We start from the raw sequence: 26,340 nt of genomic DNA, 5'->3' as shown, positions 1-26,340 counted from the left end.
TTATCTCTACCCACATTGACTCTTCCAAATGCTGCTGTTATCTCTTACGTTCAGACAGATATGATCTTTTTGCTATAAGGGATCCATGAGATCAAAGACTAGGGGGTGGCCTGGGGTACAATAAAAAACATACTTAATCTTTGTCTAAAACCCTTGGAATTTCCTAAGCAATAGAAATATCTTTTGTTACTCATAAACCCTTTCCACCATATCTGAGTTTATGCTAATGGGGTAAATCCTAGAGGGGCCCCTAAATAGTTTCAGGATGGTGGCTGGTCACTAAATGAAAGAGCCATGTGGTTAGAGAGTTAGAACGTGACTCTGGAGAGGGGAAAAGGGCCTGAAGATTGGGTTCAATCACCATGGCCAATGATTTAATTAATCATGCCCCTGCAGTGAAAGCTCATATGAAAACACTTAACAACAGAGTTCAGGGAACTTCCTGTTTGGTGAACACGTGGATGTGCTGGGACAGTCACTTGCCTGGAGGGGGTAAGGAAGCCGCAGACCTACTCCCTGAATATGCCTTATGTACCCCTTCATTTGGTTGTTTATTTGCATCCTTCATAATAAACGAATCATAAGTATAGCACTTTACTGAGTTCTGTAGGTCTTTCTACTGAATTATGGAAACTGAGGGGGTTGTGGGAATTCCTAAATTTGTAGTTGGCTAGGAGGCTATTATAGTAATCAAGGGGAGATAGTGTGTCATTTTCTAACAAGAGTTCTCAATTCTTTCACACCAATGGTATATCCTACGACTTAACTTACTTCTGACACTAATTGCCCAGAGTTACCACAAACCCCATAGCTTAAGGGCTCAGTCGCAACAAAACTGCTGGTTGCACGTGGGATCCCCAGGCCACCTGAATTTCTGCCCTGCTAAATTACAATGAAGAGGTCTAACATACATGGTTGTTTTAAGTTCTGACACTCATGGTCTGGGCTACTTATTTTGATTTTTTTTTTTTTTAAGTAGGTTCCACGCCCACTGTGGAGCATAACCCTGAGATCAAGACCTAAGCTGAGATCAAGAGTTGGATGCTCAACAGACTGAGCTACCCAGGTACCCCTCATTTTGAAATATTTTAAAGTAATAATTATTTTATTTGAAATTGCAAAATGGTAATGGTTGAGTATTTTATGTTTATAGCTGTCCCCCAGGTGTCAATGAAAAAGAATGCTAATACTATTTTTCACTCCTTTACAACCTACTGGCAGCAAACTATAGCAGATCTTAATAATTAATGAAGATGTGAATACTGCTGGACAGGGATGGGTACATCAAAGTAAGGAGAGCCAGGCAAGGGGGTGCAGAGGCATTCCTTATGGAGTATCGCACAGGCTGCAGTATGGGATTTAGTAGGTAGAGAAGCTTTAAGATGAACAAAAAAAAAAAAAAAAGAAAGAAATCTATCTACTATCAGGGAATGAAGATGAAATTTCTAGGAAAAGAAAATCACTCTTCTCTAGTAACAATAATAATCTCTGCAAAGGAAGAGTTGGAGAACAGAAAGGAACTGCCATGAGCGTCCCCATTTTCTCCGGGTAGAAAGGAGAGTCAACTGAATGAGATCCCCATCCTTCCTAATGGGAAGGTCGGGGGACTAGCTCTAGAAGCAGCACCAATGCCTGTGGAATAGGACCCTGAATCTGTTTCCAGTATCTCCAGGGACTGACTTCTGGGCCAGCCATCCAGACACATGGAGTGATCCTGTGGCTCTATACTATGCCACAAGCTCCTTGACAGTGAGGAGGGAGCTTCCCAGTCACTCTGCAGCTTGGGCACCACTTTTTTTTTCCCCTTGGTAATTTTTAATGTTGTGGTAAAAACACATAAAATTTGCCACTTTTAACATTTTTAGGTATATAGTTGAGTAGTTGTGATATTGTGGTTTATTCTATATTTTGGTGTTGGTCCAAGATTTCTCTTTCATAGCTCTTAAAATCCTTGGCATTTCCAGGAGAGTAAGAACAATGGGAGCATCTTTTAAAATTTGGTCTTTTGTCATGGATTCCTGAAATAGCTCCAGGACCTCAACGGTGAAAGGAGTGTCCTCCCCATACAACCCCACCTAAGTTTATGTGCAACTTTTGGAAAGCTCCCGAGGATGGTAGCTGGTTGCCAAGGGAACCAACCTCTTGCTTAGAGGGTTGGAACTTCCAGCCCCACCCACCCCCACCTCTCTGGAGAGGATAGAGATTGGAGATTGAGTTCAATCACCAAGGCCAGTGATTTAATCAATCACACATATATAATGAAGCCTCCACAAAAATCCTGGGTTTGGAGAGCCTCCAGGCTGGTGAATGAGGGGTGCTAGGGAGAGTGGCAATCTTACTCAGGAAGAGCATGTAAGCTCTGCCCACTTTCCGCATTCCTTGCCCTCAGCATGTCTTCCATCTGGTTGTTTCTGAGTTACATCATTTTGTAACAAACTGGTACTCTAATATGTAAAATGTTTTCCTCAGTTTTGTGAGCCATTCTAACATGTTAATCAAACCTGAAAAGAGGGTCTGGGGAACCTCCGTTTCATAGCTGGTGGATCAGAAGCACAATCTGGTGGGGTGGGGGGTAGTGGTACAGGACTGAGCTTTCAACCTGTGGGATCTGAGGCTCTCTCCAGGTGGATAGTGTCAGAACTGAGTTGAATTGTAGGACACCCAGCTGGTGTTGGAGAATTGCTGGATGCGTACCCATGTGGTGACCAGAAGTGTCAGAAGTAGTGTAGTATTCAGAATATTGCATTTGAAGTAAATGAAAATAAGAGTTTCTCTTGGGGTGCCCAGTGGCTCAGTGGGTTAAAGCCTCTGCCTTTGGCTCAGGTCATGATCCCAGGGTCCTGGGGTCAAGCCCCACATGGGGCTCTCTGCTTAGTGGGGAGCCTGCTCCCCCCCCCCCGCCCCTCTGGGTGTCTGCCTACTTGTGATCTCTGTCTGCCCAAGAAATAAATAAAAACCTTAAAAAAAAAAGAGTTTCTCTTTACAGTAGCATTGAGTATATTCAGATTGTGAAACCAATCTTAGAATTATTTTCATCTAGCAAAACTGAGACTGTACCCATTAACTCCACATTCCCTCCAGCCCCTGGCTACCACCTTTGTACTTTTCATATCTATTAGTATCCCCTGATTTATTCAAATAATATGACCAAAAGACTGGTTTTTTTTAATGTTCCTCTTGTTTCAAAGAAACTTATATTATTTTGGTGAATAACAGGTATCCATTTTTGGGAAATCCATTTCTGCCTAACTTTAGGATAGTGGCCCCACAGATTGGGATCTCAGCTTTATTATGAGTGGCAAAATTGCCCCAGTGGAAAAGATCCAAAGTAACGCAAGCTCTGCCTTTGTGGATTCTAAGCGCTGTCCAGGGTCCTGTTTTCTTTGTCTTTGGAGGCCAAGGTTGGGGTCCTTCCTTTCCAAGAACATCCATGCTGTGAACTGCGCACCCCAAGCCAGGTTCTGAGGGTGTCTATCTCAGCGACACAAGCTCCAGGAGTGGACTACACAGGCTGCAAGTCCTGCTCCCTGCAAGCCTGATCAGGACGGCCCCCGTGTCCTGAACCACCAAAAGCTATGCCCTCCAACAGTACCAGGCCCCTGTCTCATCTGTGCACTCTGCTCTGCCTTCCCTACCCTGCTGAGCTCACCTTCTCCGCTCTCCACCACAACAGCAGACACTCCACAGGAATCTCCTGGGCCTTCCAGGCTTTGTCCCAGGACCTGAGGGCAGATTCACTGCACTTAGTGATTCACAAAAGCCAACTGGAAATAAGTGCCCTCCTCCCCACCAGAGTTGGAATTCAGGGGCTACAGAGGGATGCAGAGGCTGCAAATCCAGGAGTTTCCAAAAAGCTGGGCATTCCCAAACTGTGGGAGTCACAATTTCACTGAGTTGCTAGTAAGTTGGCAAGTAATACAGCTGCCTTCAGGAGTAGTGGGATATTTTTGCTTTCATTCATTCATTCGTTTGTTCGTTCAGAGCCCACACTGGGTGACACTGTGCTGTGGGCTGGAAATACAACAGTTAAGGAAAGAGCCATAGTTCCTGCTCTTGCTGAACTTACACTGTGTTAATGAAAACAGACAATAAGAAAATCTTTGAGAAGCTGTAGGAAAAAAAAACACCTATGCCCTGTTAGTAAAAGGGGGCAGGCAGTGATATTTCAGATAACAGTACTTAACCAAATCCTTGACAAGGGATATTTAAACTGCAGTGCAAAGATCGTTGAGTCAGTCCTGTGGAAGAGCCGAGGGGACAGAGCAGATCACCAGTGCAAAGGACTGGTGGTGAAAAACTTGCGACATTCAGGGAATTGAGAAGAAATCGCTTTGTTGTTTGGTGAGAAGGGAGAGTGACATATTGGAAAGTGGAACAAAAACACTGTTTTTTGTTATTGTTAAAAATTTATTTTGGAGGGCGCCTGGGTGGCTCAGTGGGTTACGCCACTGCCTTCGGCTCAGGTCATGATCTCAGGGTCCTGGGATCGAGTCCTGCATCGGGCTCTCTGCTTGGCAGGGAGCCTGCTTCCCTTCCTCTCTCTCTGCCTGCCTCTCTGCTTACTTGTGATCTCTCTCTGTCAAATAAATACATAAAATCTTTTAAAAAAAATTTATTTTGGAGAGAGTGCATGAGTGTGTGAGTGGCAGGGAGAGGCAGAGAGAAGGAATCTTCAAGCTGAGAACCCAGTGCAGGGCTCAATTCTAGGACCCCTGAAATCATGACTTGAGCCAAAACCAAGAATCAGACATTTAACTGACTGAGCCACCCAAGTGCCCAAATTATGCTGCCTTTTCAATAAGGATAATTTGATCCAGCCCTCACATGATTCACATACCCTTTCATTTATTCAACAAATACTTATTGGGCACTTCTGATAGGGCAGGCACTGTCCTAGCTATCGAAGATTCTGCGGTGAAGACAAATAGGAAAGAGGGCTGTTTAATTAAACAATTACATCTGAAAGACAAAAATATTGACAATATATGAGTTCATAGACTTTCTTCCTTCTATTGGTATAATGGAACCGGCTAGTTTCCTCCTTTTAATCTATTCTTAGAACTTATCTTCTGGTAAAGGACCTATGATTTAAAAAATGAAGGAGTGAAGACAAAAATATTAGTGGGAATGATATGTGCAAAAGGCAGTGGGGACAAAATAATAAGCTGAACACAGTATTCTGTTTGAAATAACACTGTCAATGGTTTACACTATTTGGGGTCAAGAGCTGAAACTGAATGTAAAGCAGTAGAGGTGGAAGGAGAGGGAAAAGAGACTTGAAAATAGTTTTCTGTTTTGTTTTTAAAGAAAGCTACTTTGGTGTAGAAGATAGAGTAGAATGCAATAAGGGAGAAGCCGAGAGACTAGACAGGAAATGACATATACTAATTAGCCTGGAAAGAACATATCTTTTCAATCTAGTTTTCCCTTTCTTTCACTCCTAAAGAAGTATACTGGGGTGTCTGGGTGGCTTAGTCATTAAGCATCTGTCTTCGGCTCAGGTCATGATCCCGGAAAGGGTTCTGGGATCAAGCCCTGCATCAGGCTCCCTGCTCAGCGGGAAGCCTGCTTCTCCCTCTCCCACTCCCTCTGCTTGTGTTCCCTCTCTTGCCATCTCTATCAAATAAATAAAATATAAAGGAAAAAAAAAGTATATTGACCATGTTAAGGTACCATGTGTTTTTCCCACGCCACTTATTAATTCTCCTGAGACATTGACTGAATATCCTATAAATTCACTCAATTCGGACACTACCTACCTAGAAATAGCATCACATTCCACAGGTTAATAAGAGCTGAGTCCCACAAGACTGCCCCCATATCAGATGCCAATTTGAAGTCCAGGTTGTTAATCTACACTTCGAACATAAATTAGTCTGTTAGCGACCCCTCTTCCTCAACTATAGACCCCAACAATTATTTCTTATTGCACTTTCTGAGGTACTGACAATAACTGGAACATTCCAATGGCCAGATCAGAAAACCCCTGATAGTAATAGCATGCCTAGAGGATCACATGCCACACATCCCCTTCACTGCCCAAGATCATGGGCTGAACATATACTGACCCCCACCCCTGATCATGTGCTCTCTGCCTGCTTGCTCTCTTTCAGGTACGCCCCAACCCCAAAAGTGTCTGCAAAACTCTAGGTGTCTATCTTACTGTTGGAGAGGTAGTTGTTACGGCTTGAGCCTGTCACCTCCCTCAGGTGCTGCCACCCAAAATAAATTTCTCCCTTTCTCTTCTTAACCCTTGTTTCTTGAGTTACTGACTTATCTTAGGACAAGTTTATCAGAGTTTGTTCAGCAACAGAGTTGGCAAACCCAGCCAGGAACCATACTTTCAATGTGTGCAGCCGGCTTGAGATTCTCTGTAAGGGACCAGCTGGGTGTAGCAGCAGGCCGAGTCTCACTCATTCCTTTTCTGGGTTAGTGCCTGTGATAGTTTGGTAACATCAAATACTATTTGGTAACACCCCCTCCTTGGGTTCGATTAACTTGCTAGAGTGGTTCACAGACTCAGGAAATCAATATACTTATGGATATGAAATGCTGGGGTTCGGGACTGAAGAGTCAAGAAAGAATTCTTGACACATCTTTGGTGCAAAAAGGGTGTTTTTATTAAATCCCAAAGACAGGAACGGTGGGCAGAAAGAGCAGCAATGGGTTGTGAGGAATGGCTGATTATATACTTTCAAGTAAGGAAGTGATTGGTGATAACAAGGTTTCTGGGACCTTGGAGGGCTAGCTGTTGTTAGGAAAAGGTCATTTATTACTATTTAGTAAAACTAATCATGAGACCCTTCAGAAGTTTATCAGTGGGCCATATGCTTGAAGGATGACTGCTAACATATCTTGGGAGTGAGGGGACAAGGTAGAGATAAAGGAAGTTTCCAAAGGGATTTTTATGGGATCCTGGAGGTCAAGCTAATGTCAAGCGTCAAGCTATGGTTGCCTTTTGCCTCTAACAAAGTATTAACATTGAGGCAGCTAAGCAATGAGGAAGATCACTCTGCCTGTACCAATTACTTGTCAATGGGCTGTAAGTTGTAAGGAAGTTTAATTTTTCTACCTTTGTTCTTGACATCACTATTACTGGATTATTACAATACAACAGAAGTATATGAATAGCCAGATGAAGAGATATCTAGGGCAAGGTCCCTAAAAGCAGGAGCTTCTGTCCCATGGAGTTTGGGGACTAGCGGGTTCAAATGTGCTGGTTCACCATCCTGGAAGTTCTACAAACACTCTTGGGTTTTTATGGAGGCTCCGTTACATAGGCATGATTGATTAAATCACTGGCTATTGGGGGGGATTCAACCTACAACAGGCCCCCCCACTCCACCAGCACCACCCCCATCAGGTGCTGTGACTGAAAATTCTAACCTTCAAATCAAGGTTGGCTCCCCAGGCAGCCTGGCCCTCATCCTCAGGGGATTTCGAAAGGTCACCTCATTAACATAAACTTGTCATTGGAAGAGGCTCACAAGACACCCATTTCATTTTTATAGCTCTGAGGCAATTTCAGGAACTGAGAACAGAAGACCAAATAGTATGACAAAAGATAAGCCCATTGATCTTCCCGCTTAGAAAATTCCAAAGGTTTTCTTAGGAAATTTCTAGAGCTGTGAGACAGGAAGCTTGAAGACTGAAATATATTATAAACAACAGTAGTATGGTTGGGTGAAGACTGTTGTCCTTTTTCTACACCTCCCTCCCTAAAGTTCATTAGCTCCTAGACCAAGATTCAGAGGTGATAGTGAGACATAAATATCTTTTAGCCTCCATGTTAAAGGTAACTCAAGTATGAAAATCATAATGCTTCTGATATCATAGCAGCCTACTATAGCGAGCAAGATGCCATCACTCATATTGAGCAGTGGTTTGTGTTAAGCAGTGACACAAGCACCTAGGGCATTTCAGCAGGGACCAGATACCACCAAGACCACCACCAGTTGATGACACACTCAACTTACAACCCACAGAAACATCAGCACCGGCTGATGACACACTCAACTTATAACCCACAGAAAAGTGGGGGCCCAAGACTGTCTTTGTTAATCCTTTAACAAAGTGGGATTTTTGCAGCAAACTGTTAAGACTCTCCAAGCAATGACTGCTTTATGCCTGATTACTTCTCAAAGGCAGCGACTACAGAAGGCTCTGCCTGATTGATCTTTGCAAAGAACAGGGATCCTTCACCTTTGAACATAAGCACTGAGTCCTGAGAGCCCACTTACATGGGGCCAAGGACTTAACAATGTGATGATTTCACATTTGGTTTGTTAACTTCCTACCCCCTGTCCTGTTTAGTTTGTCATAGGACTTGTCTTGTGCATTACTTTGTGTGCCTTATAGGAGGCCCGTTAATCACATGGTGAAATGTCACTGAGTTTGGAATCCTGAACGTGCTTTATAATTATGTTAACTTTAAGACTGTGGAAAGACTCCTGTGTGCGCCTTCATAACATGCTCATGACAATATCCAAGCAAATCAAAACATAAATCTGTAAGTGTCTCAAGGTTGAATTGAAACCTAAGGACAACCAATCACAAATAGCCAACTGGCCTTTTCCAAGAAAGCTTATAATGCTGAAGTTATTGCCATTCAAATAATATTTTTGCTTTCACATCTTTATTAAAGACTTTCTCCTGTTTTTGGGTGGAGCCCTTCCAGCCACTTTGTTTGATGCTACATAGTTCAAATTAATTTCCCCCTCAAATAAGCTCTTAAAAAGATAAACTGAGGCATATTAAAAAATTTAACAGTTGATTCTTGATTTGGTATTTGATCAGGAGATTCACAACGAAGGGTATAGAGATTATTTTGTAGAAAACTGATAGCAATGTAAATAATTCTTGTGAGCTAGCAGTGCAAATGTTCCGTATGATTAAAAGATAATCCCAAAGGGGGAGGGGAAGGAGAAGCAGGCCTCCTGCTGATCTGGGAAACCACTGTGATGCAGGGCTAGATCCCAGAACCCCAGGACCCCAGGATCATGACCCAAGCAGAAAGCAGACACTTAAATGAGCCACCCAGGCACCCCAACAAAGATAACTTTAAAAACCCTTAAAGTTTGGAAATTACAAATACTTCTATTTGACATATGGATCACAGAAAAAAAATCCCACTGTAAGAAAACATTTGGACATGAAGGCTACTGAAAATAACTCCGTATTCAAGCATAGGAATTCAGCTAAAATATAAATAAAGGGAAATTTATACTTTAATACTTATAATAAAAAGGCTAGAAATCAGTAATCTAACTTAAGGAGTTAGCATACTGTGAGAATAAATTCAAATAATAACAAATAAGAATTTATGAAATAAACTTACTTAAAAAAGAAAATGTAAAGAATAAAAAAAAAAATCCAACAAAGCCAAAGTTTATTTTGATCACCCTATTTCAATCTTTGACTATCCTTTTTGACCCTGTAACTACACTATTTGAAATTGCAAACTCTATTCTCCAGGGCTGGATTTAGGATGAGGGGGGTAACTTGGGGGATGCACAACTTTAAGGAGATAGGGAAAGACTCAAGAATCACGATAAACATTTTAGTGGAATATCTTTTAAGTCAACATTAATGCAAAATATCCATAAATGACTATATAAATACTTTAAGGACAGTGTCTGACCTTGCACTTGCACAAGGTTGGCCCCAGCCCCATCTGCCTTCACTCCCCAATCCTGGCCCATGGATTATCTGATAGCAGTGACACCAGGTGTGTTTCCAAAATTTAGATGACTGTGGTTCTAGTATACTGTTAATAGTACAAGGTAAAAATTCCTTATGTTTTGAAATAAGTACCTGACCAAAAAACAGTTTTGTTAAATACCTTATCAACATATGCTGAAGTGATTATTTAGCCTTCCTCCATCAATCAATAACATAAATTACAACATTCCTAATATTTGTCTTTTTGTACTTCTGTTGTAAGTCATATTATATTTACAGTATATATTTAAAATGTTATATTTAAGTTATCTCTACACCCAACATGGGGTTCAGACTCACAACCTGGAGATCAAGAGTGACATGCTGTATCAGCTGAGCCAGGAAGGCCCCCCTAATTCATGATATATTTAAATTCAATTTTGGAATTTTCAAATATTCATATTTATGCATATATATTCATAAATAATATGACTGTGAATTTCCTTGCAGTGCTATCTTCTACTATTAAAGTTTTATAGCCTTATAAGAGAAAATAGTAAAATCACCTTCCTCGGTGATGCTCTGAAAAGGTTTAAACAGTCTTTCACAGAAAATGTTACTGTGTCAGATTTCACATTTGGGATTGTCAAATGTGAAATGGAGGAATAGGTCTAATCCCAATAATCCTATATCTACTTATATCTTCACAACAGGCTACAGATAATGTTCACTGAGGAAGTAGACTCCCATTTCAATTGAGAAACCAGCCATTCTCAAATAGTAATGTACCTAAAAGCTGCCTGGGAAATAATTTAAAATGCCAGTTCCTAGGACCTTCATCCAGGTATTTTGATTCAGTAAGTCTGATGTGGGGCCCAAGAATCTGGATTCTAAGAAACACCCAAGTGATTTAGACCCAGTGGTTCCAGGAACACAAAACTTGCCAGTAAAACATGCCAGAGATGGTGAGGCTCTGAAGGAAGCCATCTGGGCAAGGGAGAGAGAGGAAATCAGATGCTCTGACATAATCTACCCTGGCCTGGTGCTCCAGTCTCATTTCTAGGCTTCTCACATCTGAATTCTTAAGCTCTACATTCAATTAAAAACATGTTATACATTTCACAGAGCTTATGTTTTTCATTTTATTTTAGCCTCTCAAACCCCATGTGAAGTAGAACAGATACTTTACAGAGAAATGACTCACCTACATCTAACAGACATCAAACACCAACTGGGCACAAAGCATCTAAAGCTAAGAACCCCCAAACCTTGTCACTCTGAGGCCTTTATTTCACTTTTTAAAAGAACATTAGGTTCTTTAAATCAGGTACAGCGCCACCAGGAACCATCTTCGTCATTGTGATCAGTATAGTCATGCTTAATGATAAGGTGTGGGTTGCTAACTTGCACAGCTTCCAGAAGTTTCCAGGCTTCCTCATCAAACGCCTCTTTGCACACCCTGAGAAAACAAGGGAATATCTCTTCTTGTACTCAGTTTTCCCACAGTCCTGTAATTTCTCTGAAGAATTTTTTTTTCAGAGAAAGACTGTTGATGTAGAGACAAACATGGGGAATGGGGCAAGGAAAGTGTGAGTGATATACCAAGGGAACATTGCAGGCGAATGAAAATGGACTATAGAGCAGAAATAGAAATAGGTTAAAATTTAAGAGAATCCTCCCAAGAGCTTTTTTCTACTCAAGCAAAACAGTACTACTAATGAGGACAATAGCTAACATATAACACTGTTAGGTGTGATATGCACAGTTCTCAATATAGATACCATACCTCTGCTTTTGCAAAGGTCGTGGCTATACCACATCACCTTTATGAGAGAGCTACATTAGCACCTGTTTTTGATAACTGAAGGAAGTTAAAAGATGTTTGCTTTAAACACACACACACATAGGTAAAAACCAAAAATAGAATTTGGCATTTGGGTTGCAGCAAGCCATTACGGAGGCAGCAGGAACCCAAGCAGCAATAGCAGCCCCTCCAATCTCCTTCCCTGGGACCTACAGTGCACCTCAGCACCAAGCCATCATAGCTTTGAACTGTGCCTGTGGATATCTGTGCTTCATATCAATTTATTTTGTGCATATGTCCTAAGGTATCAGAAAAGCCTAGAAGAGGTTATTTTTTTGGGTCCAGGAATGCTCAAAAATTTTTCCATATAAATTAATGGTAACTGCATCAGATTTATACCATTTTGGCTTGTGAAAGGTTTCATAGGAACACTCTACCTTCAGATAGTAGGGGGACACCTCTACTGCCTTACTGACTTGGCTGATCGATCCTCACAATAAACCATGGGTAGATATTATTATTTCACCCATTTTTATAGATAAGGAAACCAAAACACAGATTGGAAACTAGTATAAGTTCAAGTATCTATTAAGTTCCAGCTAGATTTCAAACTCAGGTAGTCTGGCTTTACAGTTCTCAGCTATTACTACTTTGCTATAGTATGTCTCAAAATGGAATGTCCCATAGGAGAAAAACAAGTAAGGGCCTCCAAAATACCTAGGGATCCATGATCAGGTTGATCCTTAGGCCTGCAATAAATAAGCAGCTTCCCCAATCCCTGGTTATAAGAAACTTTTGCCCTGAGAAGCCAGTGAAGACTTACCCTAGAACTTTCAGTTTACATTCAGGAGACCTCAAGACTTCACATAACTTCATCACTCCTTCGTGCCCTAAAGTATTCTGTCTCAGGTTTATTTTTATCAGGTTTTGGTTGCTTCTAAGAACAGAGGAGAGATCCTGACAACACAGGGAGGTCAAACCACAATATTCCAACCTGAAGGGAAGAGAGACTAAAGATAAAATTAATTTTACTCCAGACAGCAAGCACATAAGACGTCTGTGAGCTGGGAGTGTAGGGCGACTCCAGAAGCTTAAAAAAGAAAAAAAGAAAAAAAAAAAAGGAGGGGGCACAATTAGACAAATGATTCAAAGACTGTTAAATACTTATAATATTCATTATTACTAGATATTTATAGACTGAATATATTCCTTCCTAAATCATAAATTGCACGTTCATAATTATAGTCCAGGGAATAAAAAGGGAAGCAGACTAAGAAAAGCTGAAACAGTTGAATCTTTTATCATCATTAAAAATATAGATACACTGGGGCACCTGAGTGGCTCAGGTGGACTTCTGCCCAGGTCATGATCTCAGGGTCCTGGGATCAGCCCTGCATCAGCCTTTCTGCTCAGCGGGGAGCCTGCTTCCCCCTCTCTGTGCCTGCTGCTCTGCCTACTTGTGATTGCTCTCCCTCTGTCAAATAAATAAATAAAATTTAAAGACATATAGATATATAAGTGGACTTTTAAAATATGATATTGAGTATTTCAAAAGCAGGGTATATAATGAGGTCTCTCACCACACCATTTATGCAAATAAAAATGAATACACCAAAAAACCTTACATCTTTTACAAAGATACTCACAATTCTATGGCATATTTCAAACGCAGTAGACCAGCTGCCTATACGTGGGAAGGAGACTAGTTTAAAGGAGATAAATTAACCAACTAGCCAACCAGTAGTCATTGGAGGATCCTTGCATAAACCATGAACTGAGGAAGTATGTTAAATTCAAACTTTTACACATGATGATGTCCCTAACCAACTAAATTTAATTTTCACCTATGTTTACTGAGCCATTCAACAACTGAGTGCCTATATAGGTGCAGAGTATTAAAAAAAATTAAATTACTGCCTAGATGGAACTGACATTAATGTGGTAGAGCAACACTCCCACTATTTATGACGTAAGATAAATATCACTCAAAATAAACCATAGGGTAAAAAGCACTATGAGACATAAAAGATTTCAAGAATTCATCAGGAAACAATCATTCTATATTTGCAGTCACTTATAATGTTCTCAAAATATAGAAAACTAAAACTAACAGAATGACAAACTGAAAGACAACTCTACAGTTATAAAAAATCACTAAAAATATAGATGATTTAAATAGCAGAATTAGCAATCTTAACTCATACAATACAGCAACCAACAACTCTTCATATTAAGTGCGTTATGGTACATGTCTAAAAAATGGACTATATACTGGGTTGTGAAGCAAGTAACAAATTTTAAAGAACTGTAATCATGCAAAATATGTTCTTAGAACACAATCCTAGAGATTAAATATAAAAAGATGACAAGAAACCCCTTTCATGTTTGAAAATTAAGGAATACACTTTAAAATAACCAATGGATTGAAGAAAAAAAATCATGAGGGAAGTTACATATTTTAGACTCAAAAATAACAAATGCTACATTTAATATCAATTACAGGATGGAGTTAATACAGTGATTTAAAGGAAAAGTCATACCCTTGTGTTGGAAAAGGAGGAAATATTTATGAGCTCAAGAATTTAAGAACAGTAAAATAGGGATGCTTGGGTGGCTCAGTTGGTTAAGCATCTTTGGCTAGGGTCACAGCCCCAGGGTCCTAGGATCAAGTCCTACACCTGGTTCCTTGCTCAGCAGAGGGCCTGCTTCTTCCTCTGCCTGCCATTTCCCCTGCTTGTGCTCTCTAGGGCGCACATGCATGCATGTGCACTCTCTCTGGTAAATACGTAAAAAAAATTTTTAAAAAGGTAAAATAAAATCAAAAGGAGAAATAAGATCAAATAATTAAGGAAAAAATATATACATAGAGAAAATCAATGTTGTACTCTTTGAAAAGTAAAATGAGAAAAAGCTGAAACTGCCAATATCAGGAAAAGAGATACCAGCAGATGTCTAAATCACTGGAGATGATCAGAAGTTGAGCAGACAATAAAATATCAGACACTTGCCAAGAGATTTAAAAATTTAGCTGACATGGATAAAATAATAGGAATAATTTTACCAAAAATTACTCAGTAAGAGGAAACTTACAGAAATGTGTGATCATTTTAAAATTTGAATCACAAGTCAAATCGCCACACAAAGGAAACTCCAGATCATATGGCTTCATCAGAAATTTCTACAAAGTTCAAGGAAGAAATAATTCTAATCTTACACAAACCCTCCTCAGAAAAAGAAAGAAGGATTACTCACAAACTCATTTTTTGAAAATACTGTAATCTAGATACCAAAACTTGATGGGAACTGCATAAGAAAATTATAACTTAATCTCCATTATAAACAAAGATGTTAAAATAGTCTATCAACAAAATGAAGTGCACGAAGTATATGAGATACCATGACCAAGTTGGTTTTGAGCCTCCCACCACCAATCTAATATATGTAATAAAAATCAGTGTGATTTACCACAATTGACACATTTCATAAATCTCAACATGTATTCATAATTCAGAAAGAAAATAAAAAATTCTTAGCAAACTAAAGATAGTAACCTTCTTAAATTAATAAAAGAGAAGCATTGAAATTTTGACAAATTTTGCTTTTGACACTGAAAATAACACAGGGAAGCCCAGTATCTCCAGACAGTCTATCACATGTCTTACAAGATACTAAGGCAGTAAGAAGAAAAAAGGAAAAGAATAGAAAAGGGGGAAAAAAACCCCAAAACCCTGTTATTCTCAAAAGAGAGGACTCTACCTAGAAGATCCAAACAAATACGAATAAGCAATTATAATTAACTGCAGGATGTGATAAGTTACTGGATGTGAAATTAATATACAAAAACCCAACTGTGTTTCTATCTGTAAGGAATAAATAAAATGAAAAAATACCCATTTCTGGGGCACCTGGGTTGCTCTGTGGGTTAAGCATCTGCCTTTGCCTCAGGTCATAATAACAGGGTCCTGGGATGGAGCCCTGCATAGGGCTTCTTGCTCAGTGGGGAGACTGCTTCTCCCTCTGCCTCTGCCTGCCACTCCTCCTGTTTGTGCTCTCTGTCAAATAATTAAATCGTTAAAAAAAAATACCCTTCTCCAAATACTATTGCAATATAACAAGTACTTAGAAATAAAGTTAAACAGCAAAATAGAGGGCCACTACAGGAAAAATTACTAAGCGTTATTGATATAGCTAAGTAAATAAGGATCTATCATAATTGATAGATTCAATACAATTCCAATCAAAATGCCACCTTTATGTGTACGCATGGATACATGGGGAGGCTCACGTGCACGTGTGTGTAACTTGGTAAGCCAATATTTAAAATTTTGTTTGGAAATGCGAAGGGAGAACCCAGCAACAGACCCATGCACCAATGTACTGATTTATAACAAAGGTGGCCCTGCCAAACAGTGAGGAAAGACAGAGAGTCATTAAATTTTTCCAGAAAAGATGTATCCACATAGAAAAAATATTAAACCAGACTGACCTCCAACCATATTTTAAAATCTCAAATCCAAACCATATTTTAAAATCTCAAATGCGCCCGGGTGGCTCAGTGGGTTAGGCCTCTGCCCTCAGCTCAGGTCATGATCTCGGGGTCCTGGGATCGAGCCCTGCATCGGGCTCTCTGCTCCACAAGCAAGGGGCCTGCTTCTCCATCTCTCTCTGCCTGCCTCTCTGCCTACTGATCTCTCTCTTTCAAATAAATAAATAAAATCTTAAAAAAAAAACTCAAATGCTTCATAAGTTGCCTTTTACATTTAGAAAATAGAAGAAGGTCTTCAGAATCCTGAATTCAAATTTAGAATTTCCCAGTGTCGGGAAAAATGTCCTGAACAATTACAAAAAGCACTAACAATAAAAGAATAATCTGATGTTAACAATTAAGTTCTTCAGTTCCATAAAAGACACCATACAGCGTGGAAAGAAAAGTCCAAGTTATTGTCACATATGTAAGTGACAAGGGCTCATAACCAGAGTATACTGGAGGGGAAAAAAAAACCCTACAAATCAGTAAGGCCAAAAATGCCTCACCAAATAGAAGAATGAACAAAACACATGGAAAAATAACTTGACAAAAGAGGAAATACAAAGGGCTTTTAAGCCTCTGAAAAAGTATCAAACCTCTAACCAGACACATATTGAAACCAAAGATGCTAAAACACACACCTAATTACCTAAACTTTAAAAATAAAATCAGACAAAATGGCAAGATCAGAGAACAGGAACTATCACACACCACCGGGGCAGAATAAATTAGTACAGTCTTTTTGATAATATCTGGTAAATTTAAAGATCTTTTCCCCATTATATAATAAATCTATCCCTATTTACCCTAGATAAATGTATACATATGTGCCTCAGAATTCATTACTGAAATACTCATCAACAGCACTGGTCAAAAAATAAATGAAAACAATACAAAAGTCCACCTATAATAGAATGGTTATTACATAGTTTGTGGTACAGTCATTCACTGGAATACTTTACTGTGATAAAAATGAACTAACTACAACTACATGTAACAACTGGATGACAAACTCATAACAATGAGCAAAAAAAAAAAAAAAAACCACAAAAGAATATAGAGTAGGATTCCCTGTATATAAAATGCAAAACCTGGCAAAATTCAACAATATATTGCTTAGGGCTATATACACTTGCAGTCCCTGTACGGATAAATAAATGATGGCCACAAACATCAGGATAATGTTTACTTCTTGGGGAGGAAGGAAGAAGCAATTTATAAGGGAGGAGAGGGGAATTTACTTTCCTGGGCGAATTCAGTTTATTGACCTTGGGTGAGGTTATGCACATGATTTTTTTTTTAAACAGTTTTATTTGCTTGTTTGTATGTATTTTATATTTCATAGTGAAAATGTTTAAAATATGAACTTGGCAGATCTTTATTTTTTTGTCTGTGTATAACCATTTTTTAAAGTTTTTATTTAAATTTCAGTTAACATACAGTGTAATATTTGTTTCAAGTGTAGAATTTAGTGATTCATCACTTGCATACAACACCTAGTGCTCATCACAAGTGCCTTCCTAATACCCATCACCCATCTAGCCCACCTCCCTCCATCATTCCTTGGTTTGTTCTCTATCATTAAGGGTTGTTTTATATTTGCCTTTTTCTCTCTTTTTTTTTTTTTAATCTCACAATCCATCAATTGGACTACTAGGTATTTACTCGAAGGACACCAAAAATACTGATTCAGAGGGATATATGCACCTTGGTGTTTATGGCAGCATTATCAACAATAGTGAAATTATGGAAAGAACCCAAGTGTCCATCAACTGAAGAATGGGTAATGAAGATGTGATACACATATATACATAAACACACATCCCCCTCCCCCACAGAATATTATTTAACCCTTTGCAACAATGTGAATGGAGCTAGAGAGTAATATGCTAGGGGAAATAAGTCAAAGACAGACAAATACCACAGGGTTTCACTCATGTGGAATTTAAGAAACAAAATAGATGAACATAGGGCAGATCTATAGGGGATGACTGGAGAAAAAGTCAAGTTATAGGCAATGGCATGGGACACACTGATTTCATGACTGTGGGGAAGGGCAGTGACCCCAATACCCAGGGAAGGAACATCTCAGAACCTGAAGGTGCAGGGAGTAGGAAGAACAATTAATGACTACCTTTCCTTCTCTAGACCCAACACTACTGCCTGGCAAAATGATGTGGTCTGCTTAAGTAGCCAAGTTTGTCCACATGGTATGAAAATAGAAAATCTCAAGTGGAATGGCAGGTCCTAACTATTCTGCTCTGTCTGATGTCATCAATGGCAGCCCCCAGACCTGAACCCCTATCACAGGGGTACAAACATAATCAGTACAACTTTGTTTCAGTCTGACTGGTACAAATTCACAAGCTTCACCTGATGCCAGTACAGCTCTGAGTTATGCCATGTATGGCTAACAAGGCATCTGTAACTACTTAGTGACACTGCCTACCTACCTGACATAACCAAACCACTGTAATGGTGACCCAAATCAACAGAAGAACAGATTCCACACTGGAGTGAGCTGTGTTTCTTCAGGTTATATATTTTTTAAATTTATTTTTTATTTTCAGCATAACAGTATTCATTATTTTTGCACCACACCCAGTGCTCCATGCAATCCGTGCCCTCTATAATACCCACCACCTGGTACCCCAACCTCCCACCCCCCGCCACTTCAAAACCCTCAGATTGTTTTTCAGAGTCCATAGTCTCTCATGGTTCACCTCCTCTTCCAACTCCCAACTCCCTTCTCCTCTCTAACTCCCCATGTCCCCCATGCTATTTGTTATACTCCACAAATAAGTAAACCATATGATAATTGACTCTCTCTGCTTGACTTATTTCACTCAGCATAATCTCTTCCAGTCCCGTCCATCTTGCTACAAAAGTTGGGTATTCGTCCTTTCTGACGGAGGCATAATACTCCATAGTATATATGGACCACATCTTCCTTATCCATTCATCCGTTGAAGGGCATCTTGGTTCTTTCCACAGTTTGGCAACCGTGGCCATTGCTGCTATAAACATTGGGGTACAGATGGCCCTTCTTTTCACTACATCTGTATCTTTGGGGTAAATACCCAGTAGTGCAATGACAGGGTCATAGGGAAGTTCTATTTTTAATTTCTTGAGAAATCTCCACATTGTTCTCCAAAGAGGCTGCACCAACTTGCATTCCCACCAACAGTGTAAGAGGGTTCCCCTTTCTCCACATCCCCTCCAACACATGTTGTTTCCTGTCTTGTTAATTTTGGCCATTCTAACTGGTGTAAGGTGATATCTCAATGTAGTTTTAATTTGAATCTCCCTGAGGGCTAGTGATGATGAACATTTTTTCATGTGTCTGATAGCCATTTGTATGTCTTCATGGAAGAAGTGTCTGTCCATATCTTCTGCCCATTTTGTGATATGATTGTCTGTTTTGTGTGTGTTGAGTTTGAGGAGTTCATTATAGATCCTGGATATCAACCTTTTGTCTATACTGTCATTTGCAAATATCTTCTCCCATTCTGTGGGTTGCCTCTTTGTTTTCTGGACTGTTTCCTTGGCTGTGCAGAAGCTTTTGATTTTGATGAAGTCCCAAAAGTTTATTTTTGCTTTTGTTTCCTTTGCCTTTGGAGACATATCTTGAAAGAAGTTGCTGTGGCTGATATCGAAGAGATTACCGCCTATGTTCTCCTCTAGGAGTCTGATGGATTCCTGTCTCACGTTGAGGTCTTTTATCCATTTTGACTTTATCTTTGTGTACGGTGTAAGAGAATGGTTGAATTTCATTCTTCTACATATAGCTGTCCAGTTTTCCCAGCACCATTTATTGAAGAGACTGTCTTTTTTCCACTGTATATTTTTTCCTGTTTTGTTGAAGATTAATTGATCATAGAGTTGAGGGTCCATAGCTGGGCTCTCTACTCTGTTCCACTGGTCTATGTGTCTGTTTTGATGCCAGTACCATGCTGTCTTGGTGATCACAGCTTTGTAGTAAAGCTTGAAATCAGGTAACGTGATGCCACCAGTTTTATTTTTGTTTTTCAACATTTCCTTAGCGATTCGGGGTCTCTTCTGATTCCATACAAATTTTAGGATTATTTGCTCCAGCTATATGTTTGTTTTATGTGAAGATATGGACCACTGAATTCTCTTTTTTGGGGATGGGACTGGTTTGGGCCAATTTTTTCCCCCTCTTTACAATGATATCAAGATCAGCAGGTCAACCCAAACCCCCTTTCATGAGTTGTAATAGATAACAAGGCCAATTGGTCCTCTCTGAGTCTCATTCAGTTGGCTGAGTCCAGGATGCTGAGGGTATAGCTGAAATCAACACTGCAATTTGACCTCATTGTATGCTTGGAGTGCTAATGATAGTGGCCCTAATCAAACTGTGTAGGAGACAAATTAATCAGATTTGGCCCCAGCTTCTGTTGGTCAGATTAATTGAGAGTGGCCAGTGGAATGGCATATCCATGTGAAAGTTAACCAAGACTATACTGTGCAGAAAAAGGAGAGATGAATATTTCAGGTCTTTTGCAAGACCCTGACAACTCTTCATATGGGTCATTTCTAGAGTGTGTATGCTGTGAGCAGCGTTGAAGGATGAAGTAATGTCTCCCTCCAGGACAAAGAGCAGGCTTGCTTAGTGCCTGCTATAAAATGATGGGTCTCCCAAGATCCATGTTTCTCTCCTAGGATGCAACCCACTACCATGTGCAGGTGTCCATCCATGCTGTCCACATCCACCCAGTGGGATTTGGGTAGCAAAAGAAATGGACATAGAAACACTAGTGCTTATGCTGCCATGCAAGGAGTAATAAAGTCCTCAGTCTCTGATGGGATTCTGTGTTTCCTGCCAGTATCCAGGAAATATGGATAGGCTAGTTTACTAGGTTTATAAGCAGGATAAAATTAAATTCCAGACCCAGGGGCACCTGGGTGGCTCAGTGGGTTAAAGCCTCTGCTTTCAGCTCAGGTCATGATCCCAGAACCCTGGGATGGAGCCCTGCATCAGGCTTTCTGCTCAGCAGGGAGCCTGCTTCCTCCTCTTTTTCTGCCTGTCTTTCTGCCTAGTTGTGGTCTCTGTCTGTCAAATAAATAAATAAAATCTTTAAAAAAAATAAAAATAAAAATAAATTCCAGACCCAACAGTTATAGTATCATCATTGTTGAGATAAAAATATATAAGCAGTCAATGGACACATAGGTAAAGTAAAGTAGCATTTTCTTGTAAGAATCAGGGAGACATAGAATATTTGGGTTTCCCACATATGGAGCAAAATTCTTGACCCAGAGATCAATAAATCACACTATTTAAGTAAAATATACTAGACAATATCCATTCAAGATTTTAAAAACATCTAAACAATATATGATTAAACATAAAAAGTACTCAAAACATAGGATAAGGTTTTATTAGACCACAGGCTTCTTAAGAGCATAAATAGTGGAGTATCTATGTGACTCAGTTAAGTATCGAACTCTTGATTTCAGCTCAGGTAATGATATTAGGGTTGTGAGCTCAAGCCCTGTGTCAGATTCAATGCCTGGAGTCGGCTTGGGATTCTCCCCCACTTCTCCCTCTCACTCACATCTGCCCCTCTCCTGCTCATGCTCTCCCTCTAAGATAAATAAAATCTTAAAAACAAAACAAACAAACAAACCAGCAAAGATAGCATTTCTCCAGATTAAAAACAATGAGCAAATTCTTTTTTTTTGAGAAAGAGTGCTCGTGTGAGATCTAGCACAAGCTGGGGTGGGAAGTGAGGGCGAGGGAAGGGAAGAGGCGAGATAGATAGAGAGAATCTTAAGCAGGCTCATGCATACACCCTGAGTGGAGCCTTATGTGGGCTTGGTGTCAAGACCCTGAGATCATGACCTGAGCAGAAATCAAGAGTCGGGCTGTTAAGCAACTGAGCTACCCAGGTACCCCCAAATCTTCACTTTAATTAGAAAATTCAAAGAGAAATGGAATATCTGAAGGATGATAGAACATGGAAGACCTTAAAGCAGGTACCATTTACTTAATACATACTAATACATACTCTGTCCAGGGCACTAAGGAGGACACAATGAATTGTGAATTATGGCTGCAATACTAACAGCACATAATACACAGTGATCCACATATTTGAAATTCAGATTCTCATTTCTGAGAGTAACTTACCTTCTGTCCCATTTATCATCCTTTCTCATGTACTAAATTTCTTCTAGCCATGCAGGCCACCAAATAGGTATCATTTTCTTATGGAAAACTGAACTTACCCAAGTCTCTCAATATTGCAGTTTGGATGTCTCAAAGCCTCAGACAGAACTTTTACTCCATCATCCTGCAGGTCATTGTGTCCAAGGTCCAGGCTCCGCAGGTGTGTGTTGTTCAGAATAGCAGAAGCCAGATCCAGACAACACGTACTAGTAAGAACACAGCCCAACAATCTGCAAGAAATACAAAACAGGTGAGACTGTCAGTTGTGAAGCTTAATTAAATTATTCCTAGGAGAGAAGCTGAGGTATCTAAGCCTTTTTCCTGACCCTTGTCTCCCCACAATCCAGGACACACAGAGGAATGTCTAACGTTACCAGCAGAAACACATGGGATTTCTTAACGAGCTGAAAACAAAACAGTGGGTAAAGCTGCTTTCTCCCACAAATAAGTTATACACACCAAGTTTCCAAATCAAGGGTATAAACACTTTTTTCTCTCAAAACAAACAAACAAACAAAATAGATAGAAGTTTACCCAAGGAACCCATGGATCTCTGTGCTTTTAGTTTCTAATATATTTTTGAAATAAAAATACATTCCAAGAATCTATCTTAAAGCGCTGTTTTCCAAGAAGCAGCAGACTACATAAAAGAAGTTATTTCTTTCAATAGGGCATTCGAGAGCATGCAGAATCTGCCCTCAAGTGTTCAGTTTCCATATTTCACCCCCATCCTACTCATCAAGCATACCCATCTTTTTTTTTTTTTCTTCCAAATCTGCCACACCTATCTTCAGGTCCCTGCTCTCTTCCTACCTTCTGCCATGGGTATCTGCACACCACAAAATCCTCTTCATCTTTCAAGGCTTTAGGTAACTCAGTAGCCTCTGTACCACTCCTTGCTCCTTGAGACTTTTGTCTTATAAGAATACGTGGAATACGTTGTAACTGGCTTTGTCCAATAAGTTAACAGCATATAAGTACTTAAATATTTCTGAAATACTATTCTATGAAAAGGAAACCTCCAAGTCCTATCTATACAGTAATAACAATTACATATACACATACCACACATGTAAATACCCACCCACAGAATAAGAGAACATAGTAATAAAAACAGTTGCTTAATGAGTGGCTTGTTGAACATTTTTAGAAATTCCCTTCCTAGTGGGCACCTGGGTGGCTCAGTCCATTAAGCATCCGACTCTTGATTTTGGCTCAGATTACCATCTCAGGGTCCTGAGATCAAGCCCCATGTATGGCTCTGCTTGTGGCATGGAGTCTGCTTGAGATTCTTTACCTCTGCCTATGTCCCAGCCTCCCCACTCATGCATACATACTCTTTCCAAAAAGAAAAAATATTCCCTTCCTGTTTTTTAAAAATTGACCTAGTTATAAACCTGAAAAAAAAACTAGTAGGGCACAGTTACTGCCTCATGGATGTAAGGTAGAGGACACACAGTAGACTCACTGGGGTACAACCAAAAAAATATATAAAATGGCTGTTCAGTCTGTTGTCTCTGATCCTCCTTCCCTGAGGGAGGTTGAATTACTGTATTAACGGTTTAAGAAAAATCTGATGAACATACTTCCCCAGCTTGTCTCAAGCAGGGTGAGAGAGAAGGAATCAGCTGTTTATTCTTCTGACACACACTCAGCTCATCCTTCTTTCCTCATTTCCCCTACCCTCACAGTAGTCAAAGCACCCAAAGAAAGGTCACAAAAGACCTACTCCAGCTCCTGAAGGTGACAGCTTGGATGCTGAAAGGCATCACACAGAAGCTTTACTCCATCATCCTGTAGCCAGTTTGACCCCAGATCCAGGTGTGTCAGGCTCCTGTTGCACAGGAGAGCGGATGAGAGATGTTCACCACTAAGCGAAGTGAAGTGGCAACGCCTCAGCCTGTAGGAAGGACAGTGTGAGTGAAGATGGAATCACTGCTACTGCCCAGAGGTTCTTATCTTTGGGAAGATTTCATGCTCTGGTCCCTTATATCTATTTGCCAACACTCATCTCATCAAATACCCTCCGCCCTTGTTTTTCAGAATGTTTCTTACTATAAATGAAATGTTAGCCTCTTTACACTGGGCACAAATATAGGGCTCAATTGCAGAAATAGCTACATGGAGCAAAAGAGCAGGCATTTGGAACAGAATGGGAGTAATCACAGAAAGATATTTTTGTACATAATAAAAGTGGCATTTCCAATCAGTAGGGAAAAGATCTATTATACCATAAATAACTTGGGAAGGCAGACCTCACATAGGGGAAATAAGTTTAAGCCTTATAACGAATTAGGAATAATTTAACATTTCAAAAATTAAACCATAAAGTGTGTGACAATTTTTTTTTTTTGAAAAAAGATATTTCCAATTATGACAAGACTGAGAGGTCATGAGGAGGATTTTGACTTCACAAAAATTTTAAACTTCTGTATTCTAAAAATGACCATAAGGAAGTTAGGAATTGTGTAACATGCTAGGTAAATTATTTGCAACATATAAAAAATAATGGCTATAAGGTCTATGTGCTTATTAATAACCATATTATATAACATACATAACAGAAAACATCTAGAGGAAAGTTAAATCCATGAAGAGATAATTCCTAGAATAATAAAGGCCAAAAACATCTGAAAAGATACTCAACATCAAATTATTTTTAGTTATCTTCAATTATCTAAGTAATATTGATAAGGGGCTCCTGGGTGGCTCAGTCAGTTAAGCATCTGCCATCCACTCAAATAATGGTCCTGGGGCCATCCCCACATCAGGCTCCTTGCTGAGCAGAGAGTCTGCTTCTCCTCCCTCCACCTGCCGCTTCCCCTGGCTTGTGCGCTCTAAGACATAGAATCTTTAAAGAAAATAATATTGGTTAAAAAAAAAAAAAGTAGATACCCAGTGAAGATCTTAAAATGTAGGCCTCTAGACTGCTGAGGAAATATGAATAATCTGGAGAAAATTTAACCGTATCTAACAAAATAAGAATTTTGGCTCATCAGTTCCATGTCTAAAATTGTCTAAGAGCCATGAAGAAAATAATCATACTGTGATCCAGCCATACCATGGGATGCTGCATTTCTCTTTAATGGTGCTCATATACATATGTATAGATCTCTGTTCTAAGCCCAGAATATGGAGTTGGACAGGCAGACTTTAGTCCTGAATCCATCATCTTCTTGTGAGCATTAGGCAAGCTACATAATCTTTCTAAGCCTCCTATTTCCTACTGTCCAGTAAGGCACTTAGAACTCAGGTGGCCAATTTGACACCATCAGGTATTTTTGTACAGGTTAAACCAATTTAGCACAGGGCCCAGCACAGAGTAAGGACAGAATAAATGGCAGTTATTGAAACTATCATCCTTGTCATCTTATCATTATGGATAACAGATGGGAAAAAGCAAGGGACAGAATATGTTCATAACATTCTCCCTTTTAAAATATATTTCAGCTTTTTCTTCCTTTTTGCTACCATCCTGGTGTGTGGTTGACTGTTCCTCGCCATGTCTTCTCACAAGACTTTCAGAATCAAGCGATTCCTGGCCAAGAAACAAAAGCAGAATCGTCCCATCCCCCAGTGGATTCAGATGAAAACTGGTAATAAAATCAGGTACAACTCCAAGAGGCGTCACTGGAGAAGAACCAAGCTGGGTCTGTAAGGCATCACACTTCATGAGATGGCACACATACTGAAGCTATGTTGAAGGCCCATGTTCCTTCCCCCCCGACCCCCACATGTTCCTATCCTATCACTCTGTTAACGTCCCTCCTACCTGGCCAATAGACATGTTTACTATGCCTTTACCTCACTAAGTTGGTTTAGTAATAAATGTGAGACCTTTCAGTTGAACTGCTATTGTGTTCTGATTTGTGAAGTACTGAATTCCTCATTTGTCAGATCTCACATAGCACTGTCCAATAGAATTTTCTGCAGTGATAGAAATGTCCCATGACAACCAAGTGGCTAGGAGGTGCCTGGGTGGCTCAGTCAGTGAAGTGTCTGCCTTCCACTTAGGGCATGATATTGGAGTCCTGGGATTGGAGCTCTGCATCAGGCTTCCTGCTAAGTGGGGAGTCTGTCCTTTGCCCTCTGCCCCTCCCCCGCTTGTGTTTTATAATAAATAAAATCTTTTAAAAAATAAAATATATTTCAAAA

The 26,340-nt window shown here is 39.8% G+C and overlaps 2 protein-coding genes across 5 annotated transcripts in view; one reads left to right on the top strand and one right to left on the bottom strand.

Annotated features, from left to right (window-relative positions):
* The first annotated feature begins 1,023 nt into the window (after window positions 1–1,023).
* LOC116598950 (60S ribosomal protein L39-like) lies at window positions 1,024–25,970 on the top strand. 4 transcript variants are annotated; one of them, XM_032358478.1, is made up of 3 exons: window positions 1,024–1,066; window positions 22,316–22,435; window positions 25,636–25,970. In XM_032358478.1, the coding sequence occupies exon 3, from the start codon at window positions 25,688–25,690 to the stop codon at window positions 25,841–25,843; it is 156 nt and encodes a 51-aa protein (XP_032214369.1). In that variant the 5' UTR covers window positions 1,024–1,066; window positions 22,316–22,435; window positions 25,636–25,687; the 3' UTR covers window positions 25,844–25,970. The 4 variants fall into 4 exon arrangements, with proteins under 4 accessions (XP_032214369.1, XP_032214371.1, XP_032214370.1 ...); XM_032358479.1 differs by lacking the exon at window positions 1,024–1,066 and adding an exon at window positions 21,892–21,905; XM_032358480.1 differs by lacking the exon at window positions 22,316–22,435 and having other exon boundaries at window positions 1,025–1,066.
* LOC116598947 (zinc finger protein 215-like) overlaps window positions 10,709–26,340 on the bottom strand; it is a 110,123-nt gene continuing 94,491 nt past the window's right edge. Inside the window, exons 12-14 of the mRNA XM_032358470.1 lie at window positions 22,245–22,415; window positions 12,288–12,458; window positions 10,709–11,119 (exon numbers count right to left, since the gene is read on the bottom strand). Coding sequence (XP_032214361.1) covers window positions 10,984–11,119; window positions 12,288–12,458; window positions 22,245–22,415 — 478 coding nt within the window. The 3' untranslated portion in view covers window positions 10,709–10,983. The remainder of the gene's footprint in view (window positions 11,120–12,287; window positions 12,459–22,244; window positions 22,416–26,340) is intronic.

This window comes from Mustela erminea, chromosome 9 (assembly GCF_009829155.1).
Source record: "Mustela erminea isolate mMusErm1 chromosome 9, mMusErm1.Pri, whole genome shotgun sequence".
Lineage (NCBI taxonomy): Eukaryota > Metazoa > Chordata > Mammalia > Carnivora > Mustelidae > Mustela > Mustela erminea.
The sequence above is the reverse complement of the archived record's forward strand: the minus strand, read 5'-3'. Positions and strand labels throughout refer to the sequence as shown.

Bases quoted from the DNA above. Each gene is read 5' to 3' on its own strand.
- LOC116598950 (XM_032358478.1), top strand. From the start codon at position 25,688: ATGTCTTCTCACAAGACTTTCAGAATCAAGCGATTCCTGGCCAAGAAA.